A 22,807-nucleotide genomic window follows, 5' to 3' on the forward strand; every position below is an offset into this window, starting at 1 on the left:
CCATGCACACATCAAAATCAAATCAAGTTGATTTTGGTACCCAAGTTTCCTTGGGTCCTGCCTTATTAGCTTTCTTCTTTGGTTTCTTAGATTTAATTTCATTTGACTTGGGGATATCTGATTCATCCTTAGTCATTTGAGTTGGACCTTTGAAACCAGTCATTAAAATAAAATTATCATGCATATTTTGATTGATAGGAAAAGGCATGCTGTTTACAAACATGTTATTACAGCAAGGCATACTAAATGGCATTTGAGGCATACTAAATGCAGCATAGTAAGGATTAGGTGCAAATGACATATTATCAAATTGTGCATTCATATTCTGTGTAGACATAGCATTCATAGGCATAGAAGGTATGGCATTTATGTTGGGAAAGGAAGAGGGTACAAATATAGGAGTAGGCATGACAAGTTTGCAATTAACAGACAAGTGATTAATACTACCACACTTAACAAAAAAAATTCTTGGAGCATATTTATCAGGTGTGTAGTAGTTATGTTTGTTAATTCCCACTTTCCCATTTCTATTGTTTTTCTTTTGAGTTTCTGTTTTAACCTCTATCTTTTCTAATCTGTCATTCAATTGCTTGATGGACAGATGACCAACATTCACTTTCTTCTCCTTCTTCACTTGACTTTATTCTCCTGGAACAAAGTTTTTGGAAACTGATCCATATTTCTCATTTAATTTGACAAGTTTGGCTTTGCTCACAGATTTGCTCACAACTGACGGATGAGGATTTATGTCATTCGACAGATAATTCTTTTGGTTATCCGACCGATGACTCTCATCATCCGTCGAGTCTACATCTGTTAGCAATCCTTCAACCAAATTGGATTCCAGCTTCTCCTTACTCTTTTTTCAGGCTGCATCACAGAAGGACTCAATTCCTTGAACCTTAGTGATTTGAGCATGAACATCTCTAGATGATTTCCATTTTTAATCACTTCATGTTCTCGTTCAAGCTGCTTCTTCAAAATCTCCTCTTTCTTCAAGGACTCAGTTAATTCATCCTTAGCAATCTTACATTCAATTCTCAAATTTTCAAATTTAATAAACTGAGACTCTAGCACATTATTCCTCTCACTTAAAAGCAAATTGTTTTCTTTAATTTTAGCATTTTCTTTAGTGAGTGACTTAAGTGTAACACGCAAATGATATAATTCAGTAGACATATCATTGATAGCATCATTACACTCAGTTTTAGATAAATGTGCTAGGTTAGTGGTGATTACCTGATTACTTGAAGAACTTGTTTCTATTTCATCAGACTTGGCCATAAGGGCTAGATTGACATAGCTGACATCTTCATCTTCATCCAATCCAACTGTTGCCCAGTCATTCTCTTGTGTAATGAAAGCTCTTTCCTTTTGTTTGAGCAATTCAAAATATTTTTATTTATAATCCACAGGCTTAAACTTCTTTTTGCTGGAATCTGACTTTCTACACTCACTGGCAAAATGCCCTGCTAAGCCACATTTGAAACACTTGAATTTTGATTTATCCACCATGTTTCTACTTGGCTTAGCTGCTCCAAAGTTCTTTTTGAACTTGAGTTTGGCAAATCTTCTGGAAAGAAATGCAAGATGTTCATCAATATCATCCATATCATCTTGGCTCAAAGAATCTTCATTTTCAGCTACCAGCCCCTTGCCCTTGTTTTCACAGACCTTTGTAGTAGACTCAACAGCTTCTACCTTCACCTCTTTCTCTTTCTCCAACTCAACAACCAGTGCTATGGACCCTCCTTTCTTCCTTCCTTTCTCCATCCTCTCATCTTGCTATATTTCAAGCTCATAAGTTTTCAGGATGCCATACAGTCTCCCCAAAGTAAACTCCTTGTAATCTCGAGAGTTTCTCAATGAGATTGTCATTGGTTTCCATTCCTTTGGAAGAGATCTAAGGAACTTGAGATTGGAGTCTTTTGTCTGATAGACTCTTCCATGCAACTTCAAAGCATTCAGTAGTTTTTGAAACCTACTAAAGATGTCAGTGAGAGACTCACTATCTTCACAATGAAAATGCTCATATTAATGAATTAGCAGCTGCATCTTATTTTCCCTTACTTGCTCAGTACCATCACAGATAATCTGAATTGTATCCCAAACCTCCTTGGCTGTTTTGCAGTTAATGATGTTATCAAACATATCACCATCAACTCCTTTGAATAATATATTCATGGCCTTCTTGTCTTTCCTGACTTACTCAATATCAGGATCTGACCGTTCATGCCTAGGCTTGGGAACTGAGGGCTCATTGCCAGTAACAGATCTCATTGGAATGTGAGGACCTCTCTCTATGCAATCAACATAGGCCTCATCTTGAGAGAGAATATGTAGGTGCATCTTCACCTTCCAGTGATGATAATTATCTTTATCCAGAAACGGAATTTTGACTCCAACATCCTTCATGTTCATCTTGCTGTTTTGTTGTGATCTTTAAACTCTTTGTACTTCAAGAGTTTGCTCTGATACCAATTGTTATTCCTTAACAATACAACAAGAATTACAGAAGGGAGGGGGGTGAATGTAATTCTGGATTCTTTTTGAGATTTAAGAAAAATGGTTCTAACTCAATAATATATAAGTGTTTGATTTGCAAAGTGCGGAATGGAGAGTTAGATAAATCAAAACACAAGTAATAAAAATACAAGTCTTTAAAACTTTTTGGTGGATTTGAATGTATCCACCATATATATATATATCAAGAGAACCCTGTGAAACTTGAATAACTCACAGCTGCTTACAAATATGAACAACTAAACTTGCAGAGAAATGCTAGAGGATTCAGCTTACAAATGTTTCTCTGAGAATGTATTTGCTTAGTCATATTGTTCTTCTACTTGCTACTCTTGGTTTATATATCACCAAGATTACATAGTAATAAGACAAGATAATAAAATAAAACCTATCAAGTCTAATACCATGCTGCTTCACTACTCTATTCCAGCATATTTGAATATCTTCATAATAGCATGGAAATGGTAATGCTTCTTTGTTCTCAAAAATCCAGCTAAATAGGCTGCCACATTCCTTTTTTAAACACTCGACGCATGTGACTGTGTTGTCACTGTCAACAGATATTTGAATTGATCATCCGTCGGGTACATGCTTATTATTCGTCGGGTAGCCTTGTTGATCATCCGTCGGGTAGCTTTGTTAATCATCCGTCGGGTAGCCATTTATCATTTGACTCCATTTTATTTGTGAAGAATTACAAGACATCTTATATTTACATTTAATCAACCTATTCTGCACATCTACTAGCAGTCTACATGATTCATAAGCTACTACAGAATCTATACAAAATTGTTTGCAGAAATGTGCTACATTACTTATTGTTACATAAGCTACTCACCCGATGAATATCAATTAGTCATCCGTCGGGACTATATTGAATCATCCGTCGGGACTATAATTGATTATCCGTCGGGTGCTACAAAATTCACTAAGTTAAATCTACCAAGGTGTTTTGTTTGATTTATCATCAAGTACACAACATATTTCTAACAAATATGTTGAGTAACCAGTTCATCTAAAACCTTAAGGTGTTAGAGGAAGTCCCCAATAGGATCATATATTTAACACTCCCCCTCACTGGAAAGCCCATTTGTGGGTCGAAGAGTGGAATACTGGCGCTCATCTTTGGGGCATTAATTGCCTTTAGTGTCTACAATAAATTGTGAGAATGTTGGGGGTGGCTGAGAATCGAACCTTAGTCCTCCCGTCAGCCTAAACTCTGATATCATGTTGTTGCAAGTCTCCCATTGGGTTGCATCTGTTTCATCAGTTGTGCTTTTCTTCACTGAGCCATCCACGAATCGCATTTTCCTCTTAGACGCAAGCTGAATCTCCATAGATCTACACCATGCTCTGTAGTCAGAGGCACCTTGTAGCTTCGGAACAGCAATGGAGGTAGGGCCATCAGACGGATGCAGAAACAGAGGGTTCTGCATATCTGCAAAGGTGAATTTGCTTCCCCAGACGCCATGAATCACACTCAAGAAAACAAAAATTCACACTACCAGATCTAGGGTTTTAACACCCAGCAAGAACCTCACAAATACACACACAGCTGTTTATGAGAAACAAATGGAATCAGAATGTATCTTATGCAAGCACTAAGCAAAATCTTTAATTTCTCTAATTAAAGCAACATCTGATACCATGTTGAGTAACCAATTTATCTAAATCCTTAAGGTGTTAGAGTAAAGGCACAATGAGATCATATATTTAATAAAATACTCATTTAACAATTATCAGATAATCAGATAAAATAACAATAAAGGAGATAGCCAAGATGTTAATACATCCATTTCTGGAATAACTCCGTTACTTTAAGCATCACCCGACACTCGTGCACGTTAAAAGGATGTTTCAAACACTAAAACAGAAACAAACCGTCTGTCTCGGAAACTGAACCGTCTGCCATGCAGTTTATAGTACTAGACTACTAGTACAAAACATAATAAGCTCTGTTCTTCAGACCAAACCCCCCGCATACGCTTCTTACACAACAAAACTCAAAATCAAACACCCTTCATTTTCCACACTTTAAAATCTTTCCTTAAATCCCCTTGTAAGAAAAAGAACAAGAACACATTAGTTCTTGAATCTTAATAATCTTTAATACTATTACACAAGTGTTGATGCTTGTTTTGTTTTTGAAAATTAGGTAATGCTCTTTTCTTAAACCCTTTGTAAGATAAAAAACAAGAACTTATTGTTTCTTGATCATCTTTAATATATTACACAAGTGTTTGATGTTTTGAAAATTAGGTAATGCCCTTTCTTTAAACCCCTTGTAAGAAAAAGAACAAGAACACATTGTTTCTTGATTCTTTTTTAATATATTACATAAGTGTTTGATGTGTGTTTTGTTTTGGAAATTAGGTAGTGCTCTTTCTTTAAACCCCTTGTAAGATAAAAGAAACAAGAACTTATTATTTTTTGATCATCTGTAATATATTACAGAGGTGTTTGATGTTTGTTTTGTTTTTGAAAATTAGGTAGTGCTTTTTCTTTAAACCCCCTGTAAGAAAAAGAACAAGAACACATTGTTTCTTGATAATCTATGATATATTGTGAAAGTATTTGATTGATGTTTGTTGTGTTTTGAAATTAGGTAATGGCTTCAGGTAATAAAAGCAGTGCAAGCAAGAGGGCTAGTTCTGATGATAATGATTCCACCAGGCCTCATAAAGTGAAAAAGATGAAGTGTTTAGATTTGATACTTGTTGAGAAAGTTTACAAGTTTCGTGTTCTTTTGCCTAATAGTGATTGTGTTACGATGCGAGTTGTTGATCCTCCGAATAACCAAATGCCTGTTGTGGTGTTTGCTGATTTGGTTAAAGAGGAGTATGAAAGAGTGGGGAGTAGGATTAGGAGGAGGGAAATTGATTGGGATAGTCCTGATTTGTGTCTTATTGATCGGTTCGAGAATCATATAAAAGATGTGATTTGTTTCGAGATTTATGAAACTGATAAGGTGTACACCTTGAGGCTTAATGTGAGTTTTTGTAATGCATTTGATTGATTTAGTATATTTTTAGAATATTAGTTTATGGGGTTTCTTGTTTTACTCATCTTGATTTTTTTTTGGTTGAAATAGGATGGATCCAATGGAGATGAAGTTTATGAGGTAAAAAATTTTGATTTAGGTGTGAGGTGATTATGTATATGTATGATTGTTTGTTTTCAGAAAGTTAATTTTTGGGGGTTTTTACACTGTGTCTGTGTGTAGAACATGTGGGATTTGACCCCGGATGTTGAGTTGTTGAGTGAGCTTCCCCAAGAATATGCGTTTGAAAGTGCGCTGGCTGACTTGATTGTGAGTACTATGCTTTGCTTTGTGTTCCGTGTTTTTGTTTGCGTGCTGACTAATTTTTCTAATTAGGACAATTCACTTCAAGCTGTATGGTCTAACAGTAATAAGAGAAGACTGATTAGGTAAGAGAAAACTTGAATTCGTATTTACTTAATGATCGTATAATAAGAATAGCAAGGCATTATTGTTTTGTTAATCTATGCTAGTGTATGACAATATATGTAAAAGCATAATTTCAAAGTTTTATGGCATTTAACAGCATAAATTTATAATAGATTTTGAAATAACTAGAAATCTGTGTTCGAGGCCAGGCACAAGTCTCATGTACCCGTGTTGGCCAGCTATTGAATCGTAGAAATGTTTACTTTGCCCAACTTTATTAGTACCTATCATAGTCATCGATATTTATTATTGATGTGGCATTTTATTTAGAAGAACTGAAATGAATTTTGGAATCTTTTTTTAAGTGATGTCACTAAAGTAGGCTGTATTTGGTTATTTGTTTTTGTTGTAGAACTTTTGGATCTTGCTGCCAGTAGTAATTAATCCTTCCAATGCACATACTTGTTCCTTAATATACTTCATGAATTTGATTGAAATCTAAACAAATAATTTGCATGACATGCAATGCTTGATAATTACTTCATTGCAGTGTGGATTTAAGCGAAGACAAAATTTCCATATTTGACAATGGTCCTGGCATGGATGATAGCGAGGATAACTCTATTGTAAAGTGGTAAATATAGTGTGTTTCTTAATTTCGATGAACTGTTAACTGAATGCTGATTATAAAGTTTTTTTTTCAAGTGTTTCGACAATGGAGAATGGCTTGCTTTGTAGAGCATGAAGAATTGGTATTTTGACATTAATCTTTTAGAACAAATTAATCATAATTACAATGTTTAAGAATAATTAAAGAATTAGGAGTAGATTGTAGTACTCTTGCCTAGATTTGGACAACTTTAAAGTGAATGTGAATAGACAAAATGGGCCAAGGGAATGCTATCTTATGTAATAATTAAAGATTTTGCTTTCTGAATTTACCAGTTCTAAGAAATTAGTTTTCTGTCTTATTGACCAGTTACTGACGAAGTGGTCATAAATTCTTTTCCTGGATATTAATTGCATGCATCTTGTGTTCCATATAAATGTATCTTGGACTTTATCGGTCATTCTAGGATATCATGTCTTCAGTATTGTCAGTCTTTGGGTTCCTCATTGCAAGAAGCTACTGTATCGCCTAAATATGAAAATTATAATATACATGTCATAATTATTATGTTGATGTCAAATCATTTCGGATTATCCGTGAATCAAGGTTATCAATGTTATGCTTTTACTTAGTTTATGAATTGGTTACTTTTTAGGGGGAAGATGGGTTCCTCGCTTCACAGATCATATAGAGGACGAGCAATTGGTGGCAAGCCTCCGTACCTGAAGGTAAATCATAGATGTGGATTCATCCATCTATTCTATTTAATCCTTATGTAACAACAGTTTTTATACACCGGGACACATAAAAAGGCATTTAATTTAAACATAAATAGCCTTTACGTAAGTTTATAGTCTGCCTTGTGGAAAAATTAGGTTTGGAACTTATAAAGCTCATATGATCCTGAAGAATTATGTCGAATCATTCCTGGTTTCCTATTATGTGCTGATAAGAATTATATAACAATGATGTTACCTTTTAAAAATCTAGTTATGATGTAGAGTTGATGGCTTGAAAGATTATAGCTGTATTACTTGACCATTTATGGAGGATTAGTATCAGCAAATAATGACCCTTTCCCGTTTTTCCTAATTTTGGAATTAATATAAATAATGATCATTTTCTTTTCCATGTGTAATTCAAGTTTAGGTGATTCATATTGTAGTATGTATAGAAGGTGTAAATCATGTGTAACTTTGGGTTGTTTTGAATTCAGTAGGATAATAGATAAAAGGTGACCGTTACATATGATTGATAATAGTTTATGTAGGCTACTCTGCTCGTTATAGCAGTTTAGGATGACCCTTTATTAGGCAAGTAGTGAAATTTTACTTTGAGAAATTAAATGAATTACGAATCTTACCACCAATGAAAATCTTAACATTGCTTACAAAAAACAAAAGAGGTATATCTAATTTCATATATAATAAGCTTCAAGTTTTGCATTTAGCATGGAGCAATTTGACCACAGTTTTATATAATTAGATATTACTACTTTGGAATGCATAGTTAGCTATTTGTCCTCTGCCGTTGCATGGCTTCATACTAAATCCTATTTGAGGTTTATTGCTCAATGCAGCCTTTCTTTGGTATGTTTGGATATGGGGGACCTATTTCATCTATGCATCTAGCAAGGTATGGGCATGAAAAACACTGTACTGGTTTTCTACTTGGACACATGTAATTCTGATCTTTGTGTTGCCTTTACTTTATCTTCATGTATTGCATTGCTGTAGCCATACTATCGTTTCCTCCAAGACAAAGAATTCCAAGAAAGTTTATACTCTACATCTTCGAAGAGATGCTTTACTAAGCAGTTCCGGCTCAGACAAGACCTGGCAGGTAATTAACTTCTTGGTACAGTTTATCTGAAGCTACGAGCGTCCATTGCCACTTTCTCATTTTTCTCTTTAAAGTTATAGTCTCATATCTTTGTTATACTGCCATCTCTGAGTTGTATACATAAAATATGTCAAATTTAGGCGCCTGGCGGCCTAAGAGACCCTTCAGAAAATGAAATGAAATTGGCACCTGATGGAAGCTTCACAAAGGTAACTAGCTTTATTACATATTTTTTTCTTGGTAACAGTCCAGTAGCTCTGCTAGCATATGATTTCATTATTAATATTTATGCATTGTAAAGTTCATTTGATGATATTATGCGATTTAGATTATAGTGCTATTGGGGAAAATCTTATCTTAACGATCACTAAACATGTTGATTTTAATATTTCGAAATTAAGCTCATGTCTGAAATCAGAATGTAAGGAAAACAACATATTCCAATCTTTGGATTAATTTAGTAGATGATTATTTTCCCAATCTTGATATGACTGATTTTTTCCTTGTTGCAAAAATTCACTTCTTGAGCTCCAATTGCAAATATTGGAAGGAAAAAATAGAGTTGGGGAACTTTTTTTATGTCGGTATATAATTGTTTAACCTGATTATATGCATGTTGATGCATCTTAATGTGATGTTATTATATCTCAAGGTAAAGATACTGGTTGTAAAACTTTATGTATTATGTACCTTTTGACCTTTCTTATGTCTATTTCTGCCAAACAATTTGGCAGGTTGAAATGTTTCAGATGAAAATGAGAAGTTTAAATGTAGCTCACCTGCAAAGCAAATTAAAGGACATCTATTTTCCTTATATACAGGTTTGCCTAAATTAGTGATAGCTTTGTATCTGTGCTCGTGCGGATGTGTTCATTTAAGTATGATGTGTGATAAGATATTATACTTTATATAATCTCTTATTTCTTCCCAAGTTCTATGAAATGTGTAACTGAAAACATCAAGATTAGTAGTGTATTTTAATAAGGAACTAGGATGAAATCTTTGTTCCTTTTATGCTCGTAATAAATTGTAACTATATTGACTCGTTCATTAGAAGATGTCAGAATTATAGCATCGGATTTACTTTGTAGTTGTAAAATTCTGGTATTCCAAATTGTATGACTCCTACAACTGTTTGATTATGTAGTTGATGCTATCTTCCATAATAATTTTTTTCATTCTTGTCTTTATATAGCCCCATAGTTGAGACTTGTAGTTTGAAGACATCACTCTACATCTGCAGTTCCTTTTGATTCCGCATTGAGAGATGATACATGATCGTATACATGATAAAATATCGATCAGCTTTTAAGGGGTTACTATATAATAATACAGTTACTACCACAATTACAACTTTTGCATTCTAACTTTTTCTTATAATTCTCAGCGCCTTTTTCTGTTCTTTTCTTTCTGCTTCCTATTATCCCCTGCTATTTTGAAACTGGGATGTTGTAAGATAGATGAATTAATAAACTATTCATTGTCACTATTCTTTATGCACAATTTACATTAATGATATTCTTAAATTTTGTTAATTAAATTGACAGTGTGATGACAACACCAAGACAGGCAAAACCATCACACCAATCGAGTTTCAGGTTTGATCTGTACTCTGTCCGTATCGTATTTCTGGAAATTGCTTGGATTTCCTTGAGCTGTTTCGTAGATTCCGGATTATGTATTCTAATGATAGTTGATCCTATTTGAATGCTTTTGGTTCTGTCCTTGAAGATTTTTGAAGGCACTTCTTTTGGGTGATGTTCGCTGAAGAGGTTTTTTGTAGATTTGAGTTGATTTCACTGGATGACTTCGTCCTTGCCTAATATGTTCCTGTTTTCAGTAAAAAAGTGTCTTATGATTAGACTCATGCAATCGATGTCGAGTGTCATCCTTTTTTAAAATAAAGAACAAATGTTAATTTCTTCTACTCAAGGATCTTATGAAGCATATCGTTATGATTTGAAAAAAATCAAGATTTGCTTGGATCATATTAAAATACCACTAAGCGATGCGCATTTTTTAAATACCATATTTAAAAAACTTTCTTGCTTCTATTAGCCGAACTCTTTCAGAAGTTAGTGCGATGCGTAGTTTTTATTATGTGCTTTAGCGAGCAATGGGAATTGAAATATTTTTTCTACCGTTATCTATCCCTGTATGTCAAAATTTCTCATTATGTAAGAATTGTGCTTTTTAGGTCAATGGAATTGATTTAGCAGAAGTAGAAGGTGGCGAAGTAGCTATTACCAACTTAAACTCCTGCCATGGTCCACACTTTGTTTTACAACTGCATTTTACTTCCAATCAGGAAGTTCATTTGCAAAAGAGTCCAAGTAAGCACTATACACTATATTGCAATGCACAATACTTGCAGTTGTAGTTGATCACATGACAAGTTTGGCTTCATTATATTCACTAGGTAAAGGAGCATCTCAAGAAGCAAATGCACGGTTAAAGTTTGTATACTTACCTATTGTTCAGGTATACATATTTAGCTGTCTAAGTTTAATTTTAGCAGACAATATCACTCCAATATAATTCTAAAGAATATATGTGTTTAACGTGTTTAGCACATTTTCTCCATTAAAAAGTTGTTTTTCCATAATGTAATTATAAGAATCCAAGTAATTATAATGCAGCTTATATGAAGACTGTAACTTAACGTGTTTTCCCACGAGAGTATCTTCTTATACACAGTTACAGTATTTACGAACCAAATCCATTTGTAAAAATATCTAACAGACTTATTATTCTAGCTTATTCAAGGGTAGCATAAGAAAAGTTTAGTATACAGAAGCATATGGTTTGGCACTTTTGAAAAACGATAGTGAGAGGGAATATGGGCAGATGAAGCAATTTTTTCGTTTTGTGTCATGTTCAAGTGGATATCATAATTGTAATACATGTGCGAGGTGAGAGGTAATATGGGCAGATGAAGTAATACCTCTCTTTGTGTCCTGTTCATGTGGATTCATATAGTAATTGTAATGCATGTGCAAATCACAGTGTTATTGTACTATGTGAGCATGAGTTTAGACTTCATACTCTCTCATATGTATATTCAAAAGCAATTATTTGCATGCGTGCTAATATAAGCTCCAGCAGAAATGTGAAATACTACAATGTACATTCAGATTTAGTTTAATATGCTTGTACTTATGGTCAATATAGGGTAAAGAAAACATTGATAGGATTTTAGAGAAGCTAGAAGCTGAAGGATGTGGTGTCGCCGAAACCTTTGAAAGCTTTAGTCGGGCTTCCATTCGATGCTTAGGACGTCTTCTTCCAGATGCTCGCTGGGTGTGTTATACTCTGAACTTTCATTTACTAGTTTATAGTCCGTCCAGTCAGTAAATTTTTAGCCTTATTGAAATGTTGATATGCTATATAAATATTTATGAGTTTTACCAACATTTACTGCTGCCACCAATATATTCAGTACTTTCTTATTTCACTATGAATACTTAGTATAATGTTTTTCATTATTAATCTTTCGCGATAACAAAGTGACTTATGGAGATCTGATCAAGCGAAAACTGCTTAACACTGGAATTCCTTGACAGCCATCATTAATCATTATACACTTCCAAGAGACATTGCTAACATCTAGTGCTATAAATCATAATACATTCAAATCTACCTTTACTAACACCACAATTTTTTTGATTTTCTACACCATTTCAAATGAGTTATATAATTGTATATGTTTGCATCCTATATAGAGATAATATTTACCTTCAAATTTTAGTGTTAGGACCGATTCGTATTACTGATAAAACAATAAAACTAATAGTTTAACTGATTAGTATTATAATTCAGAAAACTGTGGTTGAGAACTAGCCTGATTTCACCTGATTTGATAAAAAATAACTGACGGCTCTTTTAGAGATTAGAATTAGAGATTGAAAAAGAATGTAAATATACATCTATATTATTAATATGTGAATAAGGTTTTGCAAGAGACGCTTACCCTGATACTCTCTTTCCTTAGCCCACAAGGACAAGAACCTCCCATCATAGTTGAGGGAAATTCAGAAAAGTAATCTGTTTTATTTGCAGCCTTTCTGTTTGGACTTGTACCTTTAAGCTCACTGCCTCCTCTGTTTTAAAAACTTTATGAACAAAACAATAAGAAAGTATTGATGAGAAATGAGAAAGATACATAGGACCCTTTGTAGGAATTGTATTGCACATGTCAACTACTTGAAGAATGCAACTACTTACTGTATGGTTGAGAATTGATCTAGATTATCTTTGATCTAGATTATCTTAATGGCCTCTGACATGAAATTATAAACACCTAAGCCAATTATGCACAGCCGAAGTGACATAATCCTTAATGTGTGTAAAATTAAGTTGCATTGATGTATAGTTATGGATACTTGTTCGGATAGCTTTAAATTGTTAAGAGAAATTGATCAGTATTCTTACTATAAAACAGGCGTGGCTTCCTTTTATGGATCTTAAGCAACGAAAGGTTGACAGGGCCCAAATATTGAAGACATGTTGCTCAAGAGTGAAATGCTTCATTGGTATGAGAGATTGCTTTGGCTCATATATAGACAGTCCTAACTTGTTACCTGTTCATTGTCATTATTGCTTTCGCAAATTAGGTGATTGACTTATTTTTGCAGAAACTGATGGTGGCTTTTACCCAACCCCATCGAAGGTATGTGGATCGATTTCCCTTCCTGCAAACGTGACAAGATGCATTGTCATAGGAATATGACCATTTTTATAGGATTACAGGGAAATTACATGACGTTGAGAGTATATTGCACTTTCTGAATGAACAAATTTATAATATTGGCATATTGTGTAATGTGTATTGCATTCTTATCTATTTGCTTCATTTACAGTACAAACAAGCTTAGTTACCCGGACTCTTCATTTTGCAAACAAATATTGCTAGATCATGTAGTTGGATTATATACCTCGATTATTTGATGATGTGTATCCTTGACTGATGTAATATTATTTAATATATGAATATATTCTATATTCTCCAATTTATATGTAATTGATGACTGATAATGGTGAATTGTTTGTTCTGTAGACCGATTTATCACATCACCATTGTTACACCACTGCTTTGAAGAACTTTGGCCAGAAGTCTTTAGAGAAAGATAGAGGTGTCTTATTTCCGCTATGTATTTGTATTATTTGTTGTGCCTGGAGCCTTTTAATGTCAGTTTTGTTGTCACTCACATTTTCTTTTACTGATCTTCAGATGTAAATGTTGAAATTTTTAAAGATGGAAAGAAACTATCACTTCAGCAAGTGGAGAAACAATATCAAGACTGGATTTTCCAGATGCATAATCTCTATGATGAAGAGAGTGATTGTGGTGAGGATGAACCTGTTATCATCATTAATCCCTCGAACAAGAAACAGCTTGTGATTTCTTCAGATGGTAAGTTGTAGGATTCTGTTCATATTATTGTACTTCTGATGTTGTCAATGTTGGCTCTCTGTTTGTGGATATTATTTAGCACGAGTAGAAGAAGAGTATATACCCTTTTCCATTCTCTATTTTTTAAGTATGCTTCTTTCCATGTTGCTCACTTTTGGTGCAATTTATGGATCAGTTATCAGGGTTCATAGACACATCAGGAGGAAGGGAAAATCCTGGCGGTCGGGACAGAAAATTAAAGTTTTGAAAGGAGCGTGCTCAGGAGTTTATAAAAACAATATCTATTGTGTTCTAGAATACATTCTTTTAGAAGGATTTCAAGGCGATGCAGGTGGTAAGTAAAATTCAAATTACATGCACATTTTCCGCACCAATACGCTGTACCAGAAATTTTGTAGTGTTTAAATAAGGTAGAGCTAGCAATAAATGGATAAAAACCTCTTCTAGAACTCTCTGTATTTGTTCAAAAGAGTTAATTGTTCAATATCTGACATCGTGTACTTATGTAACACTTTATATAATAGTTTAGACCTAAACTTTGTTAACTTAAGGAATCTAACCCCATCTCTTTTTGTCTTTTTGCTTCCCTCTCTTTCTGTTCAAAGGGGAAACTCGAATTATCTGCAGGTACATGAGATACTTAACTGAAATTTTGTTTTTATGTGCCTATGTTCTTTTTACTGACTTTTGTACCTGTTTTGCTTTTTGTATAATTACTTAAACAATTGGAAGGCAGTTAGGTATTTCAGATGAAAAGGGATGCCTTATTTTTGAGGACGAAGACGGAAATCCAGCAATAGATATCCGTGAATCTAAGTCACTTCCTATTAGTATTATTGATACGGGAAAGGTTCAACCTTTATATCAACACTAGTCACACAAAACCGTCACATTTTGCTTTGTTTTCAGTGTAATAAGTCTTGTTCTAATATGATTGGGGTAAGTTTTTTGATTGAACTTATCCTCACCAGTGTCTGTCTGTTGAAACTGCCGAGTGGATTTCGCAACTTGAAAAGCGGCAGAAGAAAATTCCATCATCAATCGATATTCTTAGTGCCAGTCATTGTGAAGAACTGGAAGTTGAAGGGGTAAGTCTTACAAGTTTTATAAATTACAAACTGTAATGCACATTTCATCATAGCTACACCCTCTGCAATCACATTGAAAAAAAGTTTTTAGTTACCTTAATTGCTTTTTAATTTGCTTTTATACTGGTTCTATAAGGTCGCTACTGCAGTCGTTACAAATTTGGTTTATCTTTCAGTCATTGCCTTTTGATGCTGTCGTCACTGCTGGTCATGCTTCTCCCGAAGAAGTTATAGCAGTTGTTCGTCCTGCCTCTTATGGTAGTGTGGCGGTTTCTGAAAAATTAGACCAGAAGCATATTGCAGTGACAGACTTAGATATGGTTCTAGAAATAAAATTAAATGCTGAAGATAAGGATCTACAAAAAACTAGCCATGTTCATTCTTTTCGTGCTTCACCTTCATCTCGTAAAGGGTTTCGTGGTCTATATATATTCTCAGTGAACCCCAAATTGATATTTGAAAAAGCTGGTGAATATACATTTTCCTTTCACATTGTAAGTAATTAGTGACATGCTAGTTGCTTAATGTTATGTTATTATACACATTTTCCTTTCACTATTCATTCCTTTATGTTATGTCATAAGATACTGAATGCAACATTTCCCACATCTGTTGTTTTATGTCATGGCTTTGAGATTCTTCAGAAAGAATCGGACTGCAGTAGTTATGTTAATAGTGTAAGGGTTAAGGCACAGTCCCAGGTTATGAGGTGGGCGCTTGTGAGTGATATGCAACATGCAAAGCTTAGTGTAAGGTAAGATGGTGACCATCTATCATATTCCTGAGTTTTATTATTTTCTCTAAAAATTTGTAATATAAGTAAATGTCTTCTTTCGTTATAACTAACAATATCTGGTGTGAACTTAACAAAATTTCTGCCCAGGGTTGGTTCGCATTTCCCCCCAATTTCTATTGCATGCTACGATGTCTATGAAAACCGTACATCATTTCGGCATGTCCCTAAATTGATAGCTAAAGTTTCAACAAAGCAGGGTGTTATTTTGTTTCAATCTGAAACACTGAAATCGCATCTTTTATCCAAATGTTCAGTTATTACGGCAGAGGTATAATATATTCACAGCCTTTATTTGAGTTCTTTTGAAGTTTTAAGCATATACATTTTCCATTAAAGACTCTCTCTTTATCTGTAGAACATACTGGTTAAAAGTAGCGAAGTGGACCTAATTCGCCCTGGCTATGAAGCCCAGTTAACGATATGTTCAAAAGATGAACCCTTTGACGTGAGCGTTCCATGCAAAGGTATCCCTATGTTAGCCAATAGTAAAATGGTTCCCTTTCTGATCAATAGACCTTTTAATGCTGTTACTATGTGACTAGAAATATTTGGTCAGCTTTTATTGTCTTCTGACTGTATCATTTGCCTCAGTTCTTCCAGGATCAATAGACCATCTTAATGCTAAACCAAAAGATTTTATGAAGCATCTACTTCCTGGAAATGTTGTGCAAGAGCTCAAACTAGAGGTTAAAGAAATTTCAAGACCTTGAAATCAGTTGCCTTAAGAAACTTTGATTTAGATACTCATTAAAGAGATACAGTATGTATTGGCTTTCTGAAAATCCGTATATATAGCAGGATTATTTCATCCCTTATTTCTTTCTTCTCGTGATTTAATGTTTTTTTAATTAAGGAAGCCATTTTCTTTTATTTGTCTTTATACATATTTAATTCTGAGTTTTTAACAGGTGTTTGATGCCTATGGTAATCACGTTAAACAAGGTTCAGATTTGTCATTGGGTGTGGATGGATTTCATTTTCAACAGAAAACAAACATAGTACAGGTGGGTCCTGTTACTGAACTTCTACTAATACTTTCTATTTTGTTTCCCTTCCCATGCACCAGCAAGTACAAACAGTATATATATCTGTCAAATTTATTAGGTACTTCCATAATTATGAAATTTCATGGTTTTTAACACAATTAGTACTAACATATCAGCCTGCCACTTGGGTGCTGTGTATCAACATAAAACAATAATCATATTAGTAATGGTTTAGTGGAAGAAATATCAAGGGTAGTTGATGGAAGCTTTGCCTCTTTCTAGAAAAAAGGCTGATGCTGTATCAAATAACTAGTGGGGGGCTAGGATGAAAAAAATGGCAAAGTTTGTCCTATATAGAAAGAAAGCTATATTGTGTTTAAGGTGGTATTTCGTTGGGTTTTGATTTGTCAGGTAAGATTTAAAAATCAAATTTGATAATTATTCACTGGTGTACTTTCTGCGGTCTGTAGATTTTATTTGTATCATTGTATGTGTATATGTATAATACCCATGTACGTATATACATACCACTTGTATGCCGGATCATATAACTATATATCAGTTTATATATTGCTGGGTTGATATATGTAATTTAGAAAGCCAGTTGTCGAGTAGCTAGCCTGTGCCTTTCTTTTCCGTTGCTGTTTTTAATTTCTATGCTTATTTTTTTACTCTGAATGCTACTTGGCTGTCCTAATTCCGATATTTTTTTTGTTCATCAGTTTTTTATACAAGAACTATTGTTGCCTCACAGGTGGATGATCATGGACGTGTTGATCTCAGTGGTCTCTTGAAAGTTTCAAAAGGCTATGGGGAAAGTGGTATGCTTAATTTCTTTTCAAAGGCATGACATGTTTCTCATAATTTAGAATTTTCTTGGCTACTTGCCATTCCTGGTGCATCTTGTTCTATTAGCTAATCAGTTATGCTTAGCTTCAATGTTCGCTAATCTGCTTTAGGATCATTTTTTTTTCTTTTCGTTATTGTCTATTAGTTTGTTCTCATCTTGTAATTTTTTTTTTTTGTAAAAATGTATTCTCATTCTCAACTTCTTCAGTTAGTTATTGATTCCTTCTCATTACTTATTTTGCTAAATTTCTAAAAGAATTCTAAAATTTTTGTACTTCAATTAGTTTGAATTTACTTTTTTCTCATCAATAATTGTTTCTTACTTCAATTAGTTTGAAATTACTTTTTTCAGATTTCCCAAAACCCAATGCTGCGCTGTAAACTAATAAGTGAATTATATTCACACATGTGATATAGTAACACAAATATTATTTGCAAAAAACAAAAAACAGATATATTTGGAGCTACACTTGAATACAGTGTGAGGTTTTGAACCTACTCTATGAATCTATATACGAGGATAATATACTACTGATCATCTGTATATGTTCTTGAGATTTCTTTGTTAGTACTATTATTAAAACAAATAATATCTGCAGAGTTGCAGTTCACATTCAATATGATGCCTTTTTCTGTGCAGTATCCCTTTCTGTTTTCTCAAGCAAAAGCAACAAATTGCTTTTTAAAGTGAAATCCCAAATTGAGAAAAGAATGCTTAGAGTTGCAACTAAGGTTTGTAACACGTCTATCTTCTATTTTCCCATTACATTTTTTCAATTCAGTGGAAGTTGTGCAGCAGATATTTGCCGAAGTTTTTTAATTTGAATTGATTTTCCTCATCTTTTTTACTCAGATACCTGAGAAATGTTGTGCTGGTTCTCAACTGGAAGATGTTGTGTTTGAAATTGTTAACTCTGATGGTGTTGTGGATGAAACAATCGATGATAACGAGAAGGGTGACATGTCCCATTCTCTTGTATTGAAGTCTGATTCAACAGATATGGATGATACTGTGAAATACAGCTTTCGTCATGGTTGCTGCACTGTTCGTACTATTCAGCTCCCTGAAATAGAAGGAAGCTTCTCCTTTCGTGCTGCACATTCTCGCTTCCCAAAGCTCAACATGACCATAACGGTTACAAATTCTATCTTGCAAATTTTCTAACATGATAGTGATCCCTATATTGATAGCTGTGATTCTTTTGTAGGTGCTTGTAGAGACAGCCCCTGAAATTGTGTATGAGAGTAGCCAGCCTCAGTGTACAGCTGAAGAAATCTCACTCCAAAATAATTTATCTGGTTTTAGAATTCCAAAAGTTGAGCATGACGATAATGCAATGGTGCTGGGACCAAGCCCAGACTCTGCTAAGAGCATAGGAAACTTAGTTAAGAGCCTTTATGATGAGCGGAAGGTATACTGCTTTGTATAAAATATGAAGTTGTACACGGAGTCTATATCATAAATTAGAAAGAAAAAAAAAAGGATTTATAGTGATGTATCGAAGAAATGCTATGTCTATCTCCTGTTGAGATCTTTTATATTTCGTCCCAGATTTCTGATCTTATTGGCAATAAGTCCAACTTGCTCATATGACTGAAAAGCTTTAGCTGAGACGCCCCATGTATATGAATATTTCATAAATAAATATATAACAATAAAAAGTTTAGCTTATAGTCTGACTTCTATTATTTATCAAGCCTCTTTTTTTGTGTGTCAAATGTGCCTCTCACCATGCAGGAACTTGAAGACAAGTTTTTGCAGGATGGAAGGCGCATTGGAGAGCATGAACAAAAGCTTAAAACATTCCATGCCCAACGGTTGGAATATGAGAAAGCCCTGTCCGAATTGCAAGGTTGTAATGCAACAACTCTTAGTCTCTCTCTGTTATGTTCTTAATGTGAAGATACTTAAATGATTCAATAATATAACACTGATGGGAGTGGCAGACACTGTCAATAAAAATAGTTTACAAAAATCCATCTTATGATTTTGTTGTTAATCAATGCTTTGTGTATTCTTTCAGTTAGTTAATTTACATGATATCTACAAAAGTAGTTAAATTAACTGGTACTAAAATTTAAGTGACTGTTGTTTGATTTCTCCTCAGCTTCACTGGAAGCTAATTCTAATGGGGATTCAAGTAATTCACCTAAAAAAGAGAGAATGTTGGGAGAGATTGAATCAAGGGCTCACACAGCTGCTTCTGTTGTCTGCAAAGTACTGAAAGACAAGAAATATCATGATTTCTCAAAAGATATTTTAGGTGTGGTTGCGCTTCTTGGAAGTGTTGAAACAAATGAGCTTGCCAGGTCTCTTTCTACCAATGAATTTTTAGTTTAATAAACTTACACGATAGAAGCCTGTGCATAATTTTCTCTGTTTTTTCCTTGACACAGGATTTTGACAGAGTTCCTTGGAGAGGAGCAAATGCTTGGAGTTGTGTGTAAATCCTATAAAGCTGCTCATAATCTTGAAACGTGTGATGTACATGGAAATGTGAACTGTTCCACTGGTCTTCAAGCATTGGCATCTGCACTTGGCACATCTTTAGATGGACGTTATTCTGTTATCTGTCTTGAAGATGTAAGGTACTGTAAAGAATGATGAAAATACTTTCTGTTGCTTATTTAGATACTTCTTCGTCGAATATGTTATTCCCGGTAGATATTAGTTTACTTGTAAGAGAGATGTGCAACTTGTTACACTTCAAACAGAGAGACGTGATTTTAATGTTCAGACTTTTATTGTGAAGAGTGATGTGCAACCTATTGTGTAACAGGCCATACGAAGGCGAATGTGACAGTGGAGATCCTCAGAGAAGGCTTTTGTTGTCTGATCCTACTTTACCAAATGGAAAGACTCCACCAGGATTTTCAGGATATGCTGTCAATATGATATATTTGGATGCTAATCAGTTATACACAAGGACTTCTGGAGGTAAAGGTCTACGGGAGACCTTATTCTATCATCTTTTAGGTGAGGTACAGGTTTATAGAACTAGGGAAACAATGAGAAAAGCACTAGAATGCATCCACCATGGTGCGGTTTCTTTGGATGGAGGTATCGTAAGGAAAACTGGAGTTATTTCTCTAGGATGTGGGTAAGATATTTGTTTTACAATTAGTTATATGTATGTTGTTATGAGCTTTCAGTCTGGCCTTTCTGAATTCTTCCCCCATTTCTCCCTAAGTTTGATTAAAAATCTATGTCACAAGACTATAGTATCTGACGTGCAGTGCTTTTCATTTCTTCAGGAAACCCTCTATACACTTTCCAGTTGTTGCACCTCAAAGTCAAAATTCTCGCTATCAACGTATGATTGATGCAAAGAAGTCCATGTTGAGAACAATAAATGACCAGCTAGACAAAGAAAATGAATTATATGACGAGACCCTGAAAAAGTTTGAGAAGAGCAAAAACAAGTATGCGAAATTCTTGGATGCAAAGGCATCATTACTGCAACAGTTCAATGATAGTGCATGGAACTCCCCCTAGCTGATTATACAGCACATTTGTGGTTTGTTTTTTGCAGTCAGAGTAAAATATTACTACAATTTTTGGGAGTACATTGTTATAAAATCATGCTTGTCCCAGGTGAAATCATGTATTTTGTACAGAATGATAGGTACTTGATTGATGGGTTGAAAATTAGAGTGAGGAGCTTCGTAGTCTTCTGAACTTAAAGTTGCATATACATTAAGTTTGTTGATTTGAGGACTTGATAAAGAACACATAATGGGGAAATGATTGATATTGGAGGACCTTCAAACAGAGCATGTGTAGTTTTAAGGCAGGTTATAGTCGGTCTTTGTTGTCGAGAAGCAAGAGCTTATCCAGTTCCTAGCACAGAGTTCAAACCCTGTTCAGGTTCAGGCAATGCTCTTCAGTATATTGTTTGATATACATGTCTGAGCATATTGTTCTGATTACATTGTGTACTTGTGGTTTTATTATCTACATTATATATGAAAAGAAGTTTGAGTTTGTAAGAGCGATTATTATAGCTATTGTTATAATTTGGAATTAAAAAGTGTTTTTTTGCTAAAATAACTTTTGCGCTTTTTTTACAACCAAGAATTTTCATAATTAAATAATATTTTATTCAATCATTCACTTTAATTTAAAAATAATCTCTTTATACTCCATTATTAGTTAGTATTAGTTATTTGATGATGTGTTAAGAAACCTATAACTATTTTTGGTCCTACATATCAGACTAAATATCGATTTATGCATTTATCCATTTATTTTTAGCTATATATTGAAATTGAATTTTTTTTATTTTAATCATATATTATAGCTATAAAACTAAATATAGCTATGCATTGAAATTGTTCCGACTATTTTTTATTTGCTATTCACGTAACAAACTTTCTCGGTATATATTAACAAAGTTAGTTAATTAGGAGATAGAATTTCAATCTCTCTCAGATCCATCTCTCCAAAATACTCTCTCTTGTTCTCTATTTCCAATCATGTAAAATACAGTTTGTAATATTGCTTCATTTTTGTATTGTCTTCTTAGTTTAATGAGTTGATTTGCATCAACTAACATGGTATCTGAGCGACAATTTTCGTAAAATCGGTGATAAACAACATCAAAACTTCAAAACTGCCATTAAAATTGCAGAGTTTTCTTGCGAAGTTTTTTTACAACAGATACTTGGATAAACATCTGTTACTCAGATTTTCTTACTAGAGCAAAAATATTCAGAGATTAAACAAGAACAGTTATCAGTTTCTGAATTTTATACACATATTAAGACTGTATGGGATTCTATGGATGATGCAGATCCGTTACCAAATTGTGCTTGTGACAAGTGCACTCGTCTTCTATCTGGAAGAATGAAACAAATGCAGCAAAACCATAGACATTGCTGTTCTTAATGAAACTGAATGATCAATTTTCAATGGTCCGAGCAAATATATTAATGATGGTGCCTCTACCTGATTTGACTCAAGTTTATCGAATGGTTGCTCAAGAAAAAACTCACAGAGAATATTACTAACATATTTTCTACCTGTAATGCAAGCACATGAAGGCGGTGTCCGTGTTTAGAGACCTCTAGTAGTATACCTGTACGGAAGACCTCCTCCTGTAGTCAATGAGTGTCCTCATTAGAGATGTGTGGTAAATTCTGGTGTGTGTTTTGGGAGCTCTATCTCTATAGTCAACGGGTGTCATTGTTGGGAGACTTCGGAGTATCCTGCACTTTGCACCTAAAAACTTGAGATCACTTGTCCTGCAATCTGAAGGGCTCCTTATCCGGGGGACAAGGATGCGTCCAAC

The 22,807-nt window shown here is 34.2% G+C and overlaps 1 protein-coding gene across 7 annotated transcripts; it reads left to right on the forward strand.

Annotated features, from left to right (window-relative positions):
* The first annotated feature begins 2,885 nt into the window (after positions 1-2,885).
* Positions 2,886-21,032, forward strand: LOC141721568 (structural maintenance of chromosomes flexible hinge domain-containing protein GMI1-like). Of its 7 annotated transcripts, none has more exons than XM_074524524.1 (38): positions 3,237-4,782; positions 5,129-5,512; positions 5,615-5,644; positions 5,747-5,833; positions 5,900-5,952; positions 6,483-6,566; positions 7,198-7,270; positions 8,122-8,177; positions 8,279-8,384; positions 8,525-8,593; positions 9,119-9,205; positions 9,932-9,982; positions 10,582-10,717; positions 10,804-10,865; positions 11,556-11,684; positions 12,826-12,916; positions 13,019-13,053; positions 13,441-13,516; positions 13,615-13,797; positions 13,973-14,131; positions 14,403-14,424; positions 14,530-14,647; positions 14,769-14,885; positions 15,062-15,379; positions 15,521-15,639; positions 15,769-15,949; positions 16,037-16,145; positions 16,273-16,367; positions 16,590-16,685; positions 17,422-17,488; positions 18,157-18,248; positions 18,370-18,651; positions 18,725-18,928; positions 19,255-19,369; positions 19,625-19,826; positions 19,914-20,105; positions 20,297-20,617; positions 20,772-21,032. In XM_074524524.1, exons 2-38 carry the CDS (start codon positions 5,132-5,134, stop codon positions 21,010-21,012), a joined length of 4,839 nt encoding a protein of 1,612 aa, XP_074380625.1. In that variant the 5' UTR covers positions 3,237-4,782; positions 5,129-5,131; the 3' UTR covers positions 21,013-21,032. The 7 variants fall into 7 exon arrangements, with proteins under 7 accessions (XP_074380629.1, XP_074380625.1, XP_074380624.1 ...); XM_074524523.1 differs by having other exon boundaries at positions 3,238-4,678; XM_074524526.1 differs by having other exon boundaries at positions 3,247-4,678; positions 15,530-15,639.
* The last annotated feature ends 1,775 nt before the right edge of the window (positions 21,033-22,807 follow it).

The sequence above is a fragment of the Apium graveolens genome, chromosome 4, assembly GCF_009905375.1.
Source record: "Apium graveolens cultivar Ventura chromosome 4, ASM990537v1, whole genome shotgun sequence".
Lineage (NCBI taxonomy): Eukaryota > Viridiplantae > Streptophyta > Magnoliopsida > Apiales > Apiaceae > Apium > Apium graveolens.

Bases quoted from the DNA above. Each gene is read 5' to 3' on its own strand.
- LOC141721568 (XM_074524524.1), top strand. From the start codon at position 5,132: ATGGCTTCAGGTAATAAAAGCAGTGCAAGCAAGAGGGCTAGTTCTGAT. The intron at 15,950-16,036 runs GTATAATATATT...CTTTATCTGTAG, and splicing joins GTTCAGTTATTACGGCAGAG to AACATACTGGTTAAAAGTAG. The intron at 19,370-19,624 runs GTTGTAATGCAA...ATTTCTCCTCAG, and splicing joins AGCCCTGTCCGAATTGCAAG to CTTCACTGGAAGCTAATTCT.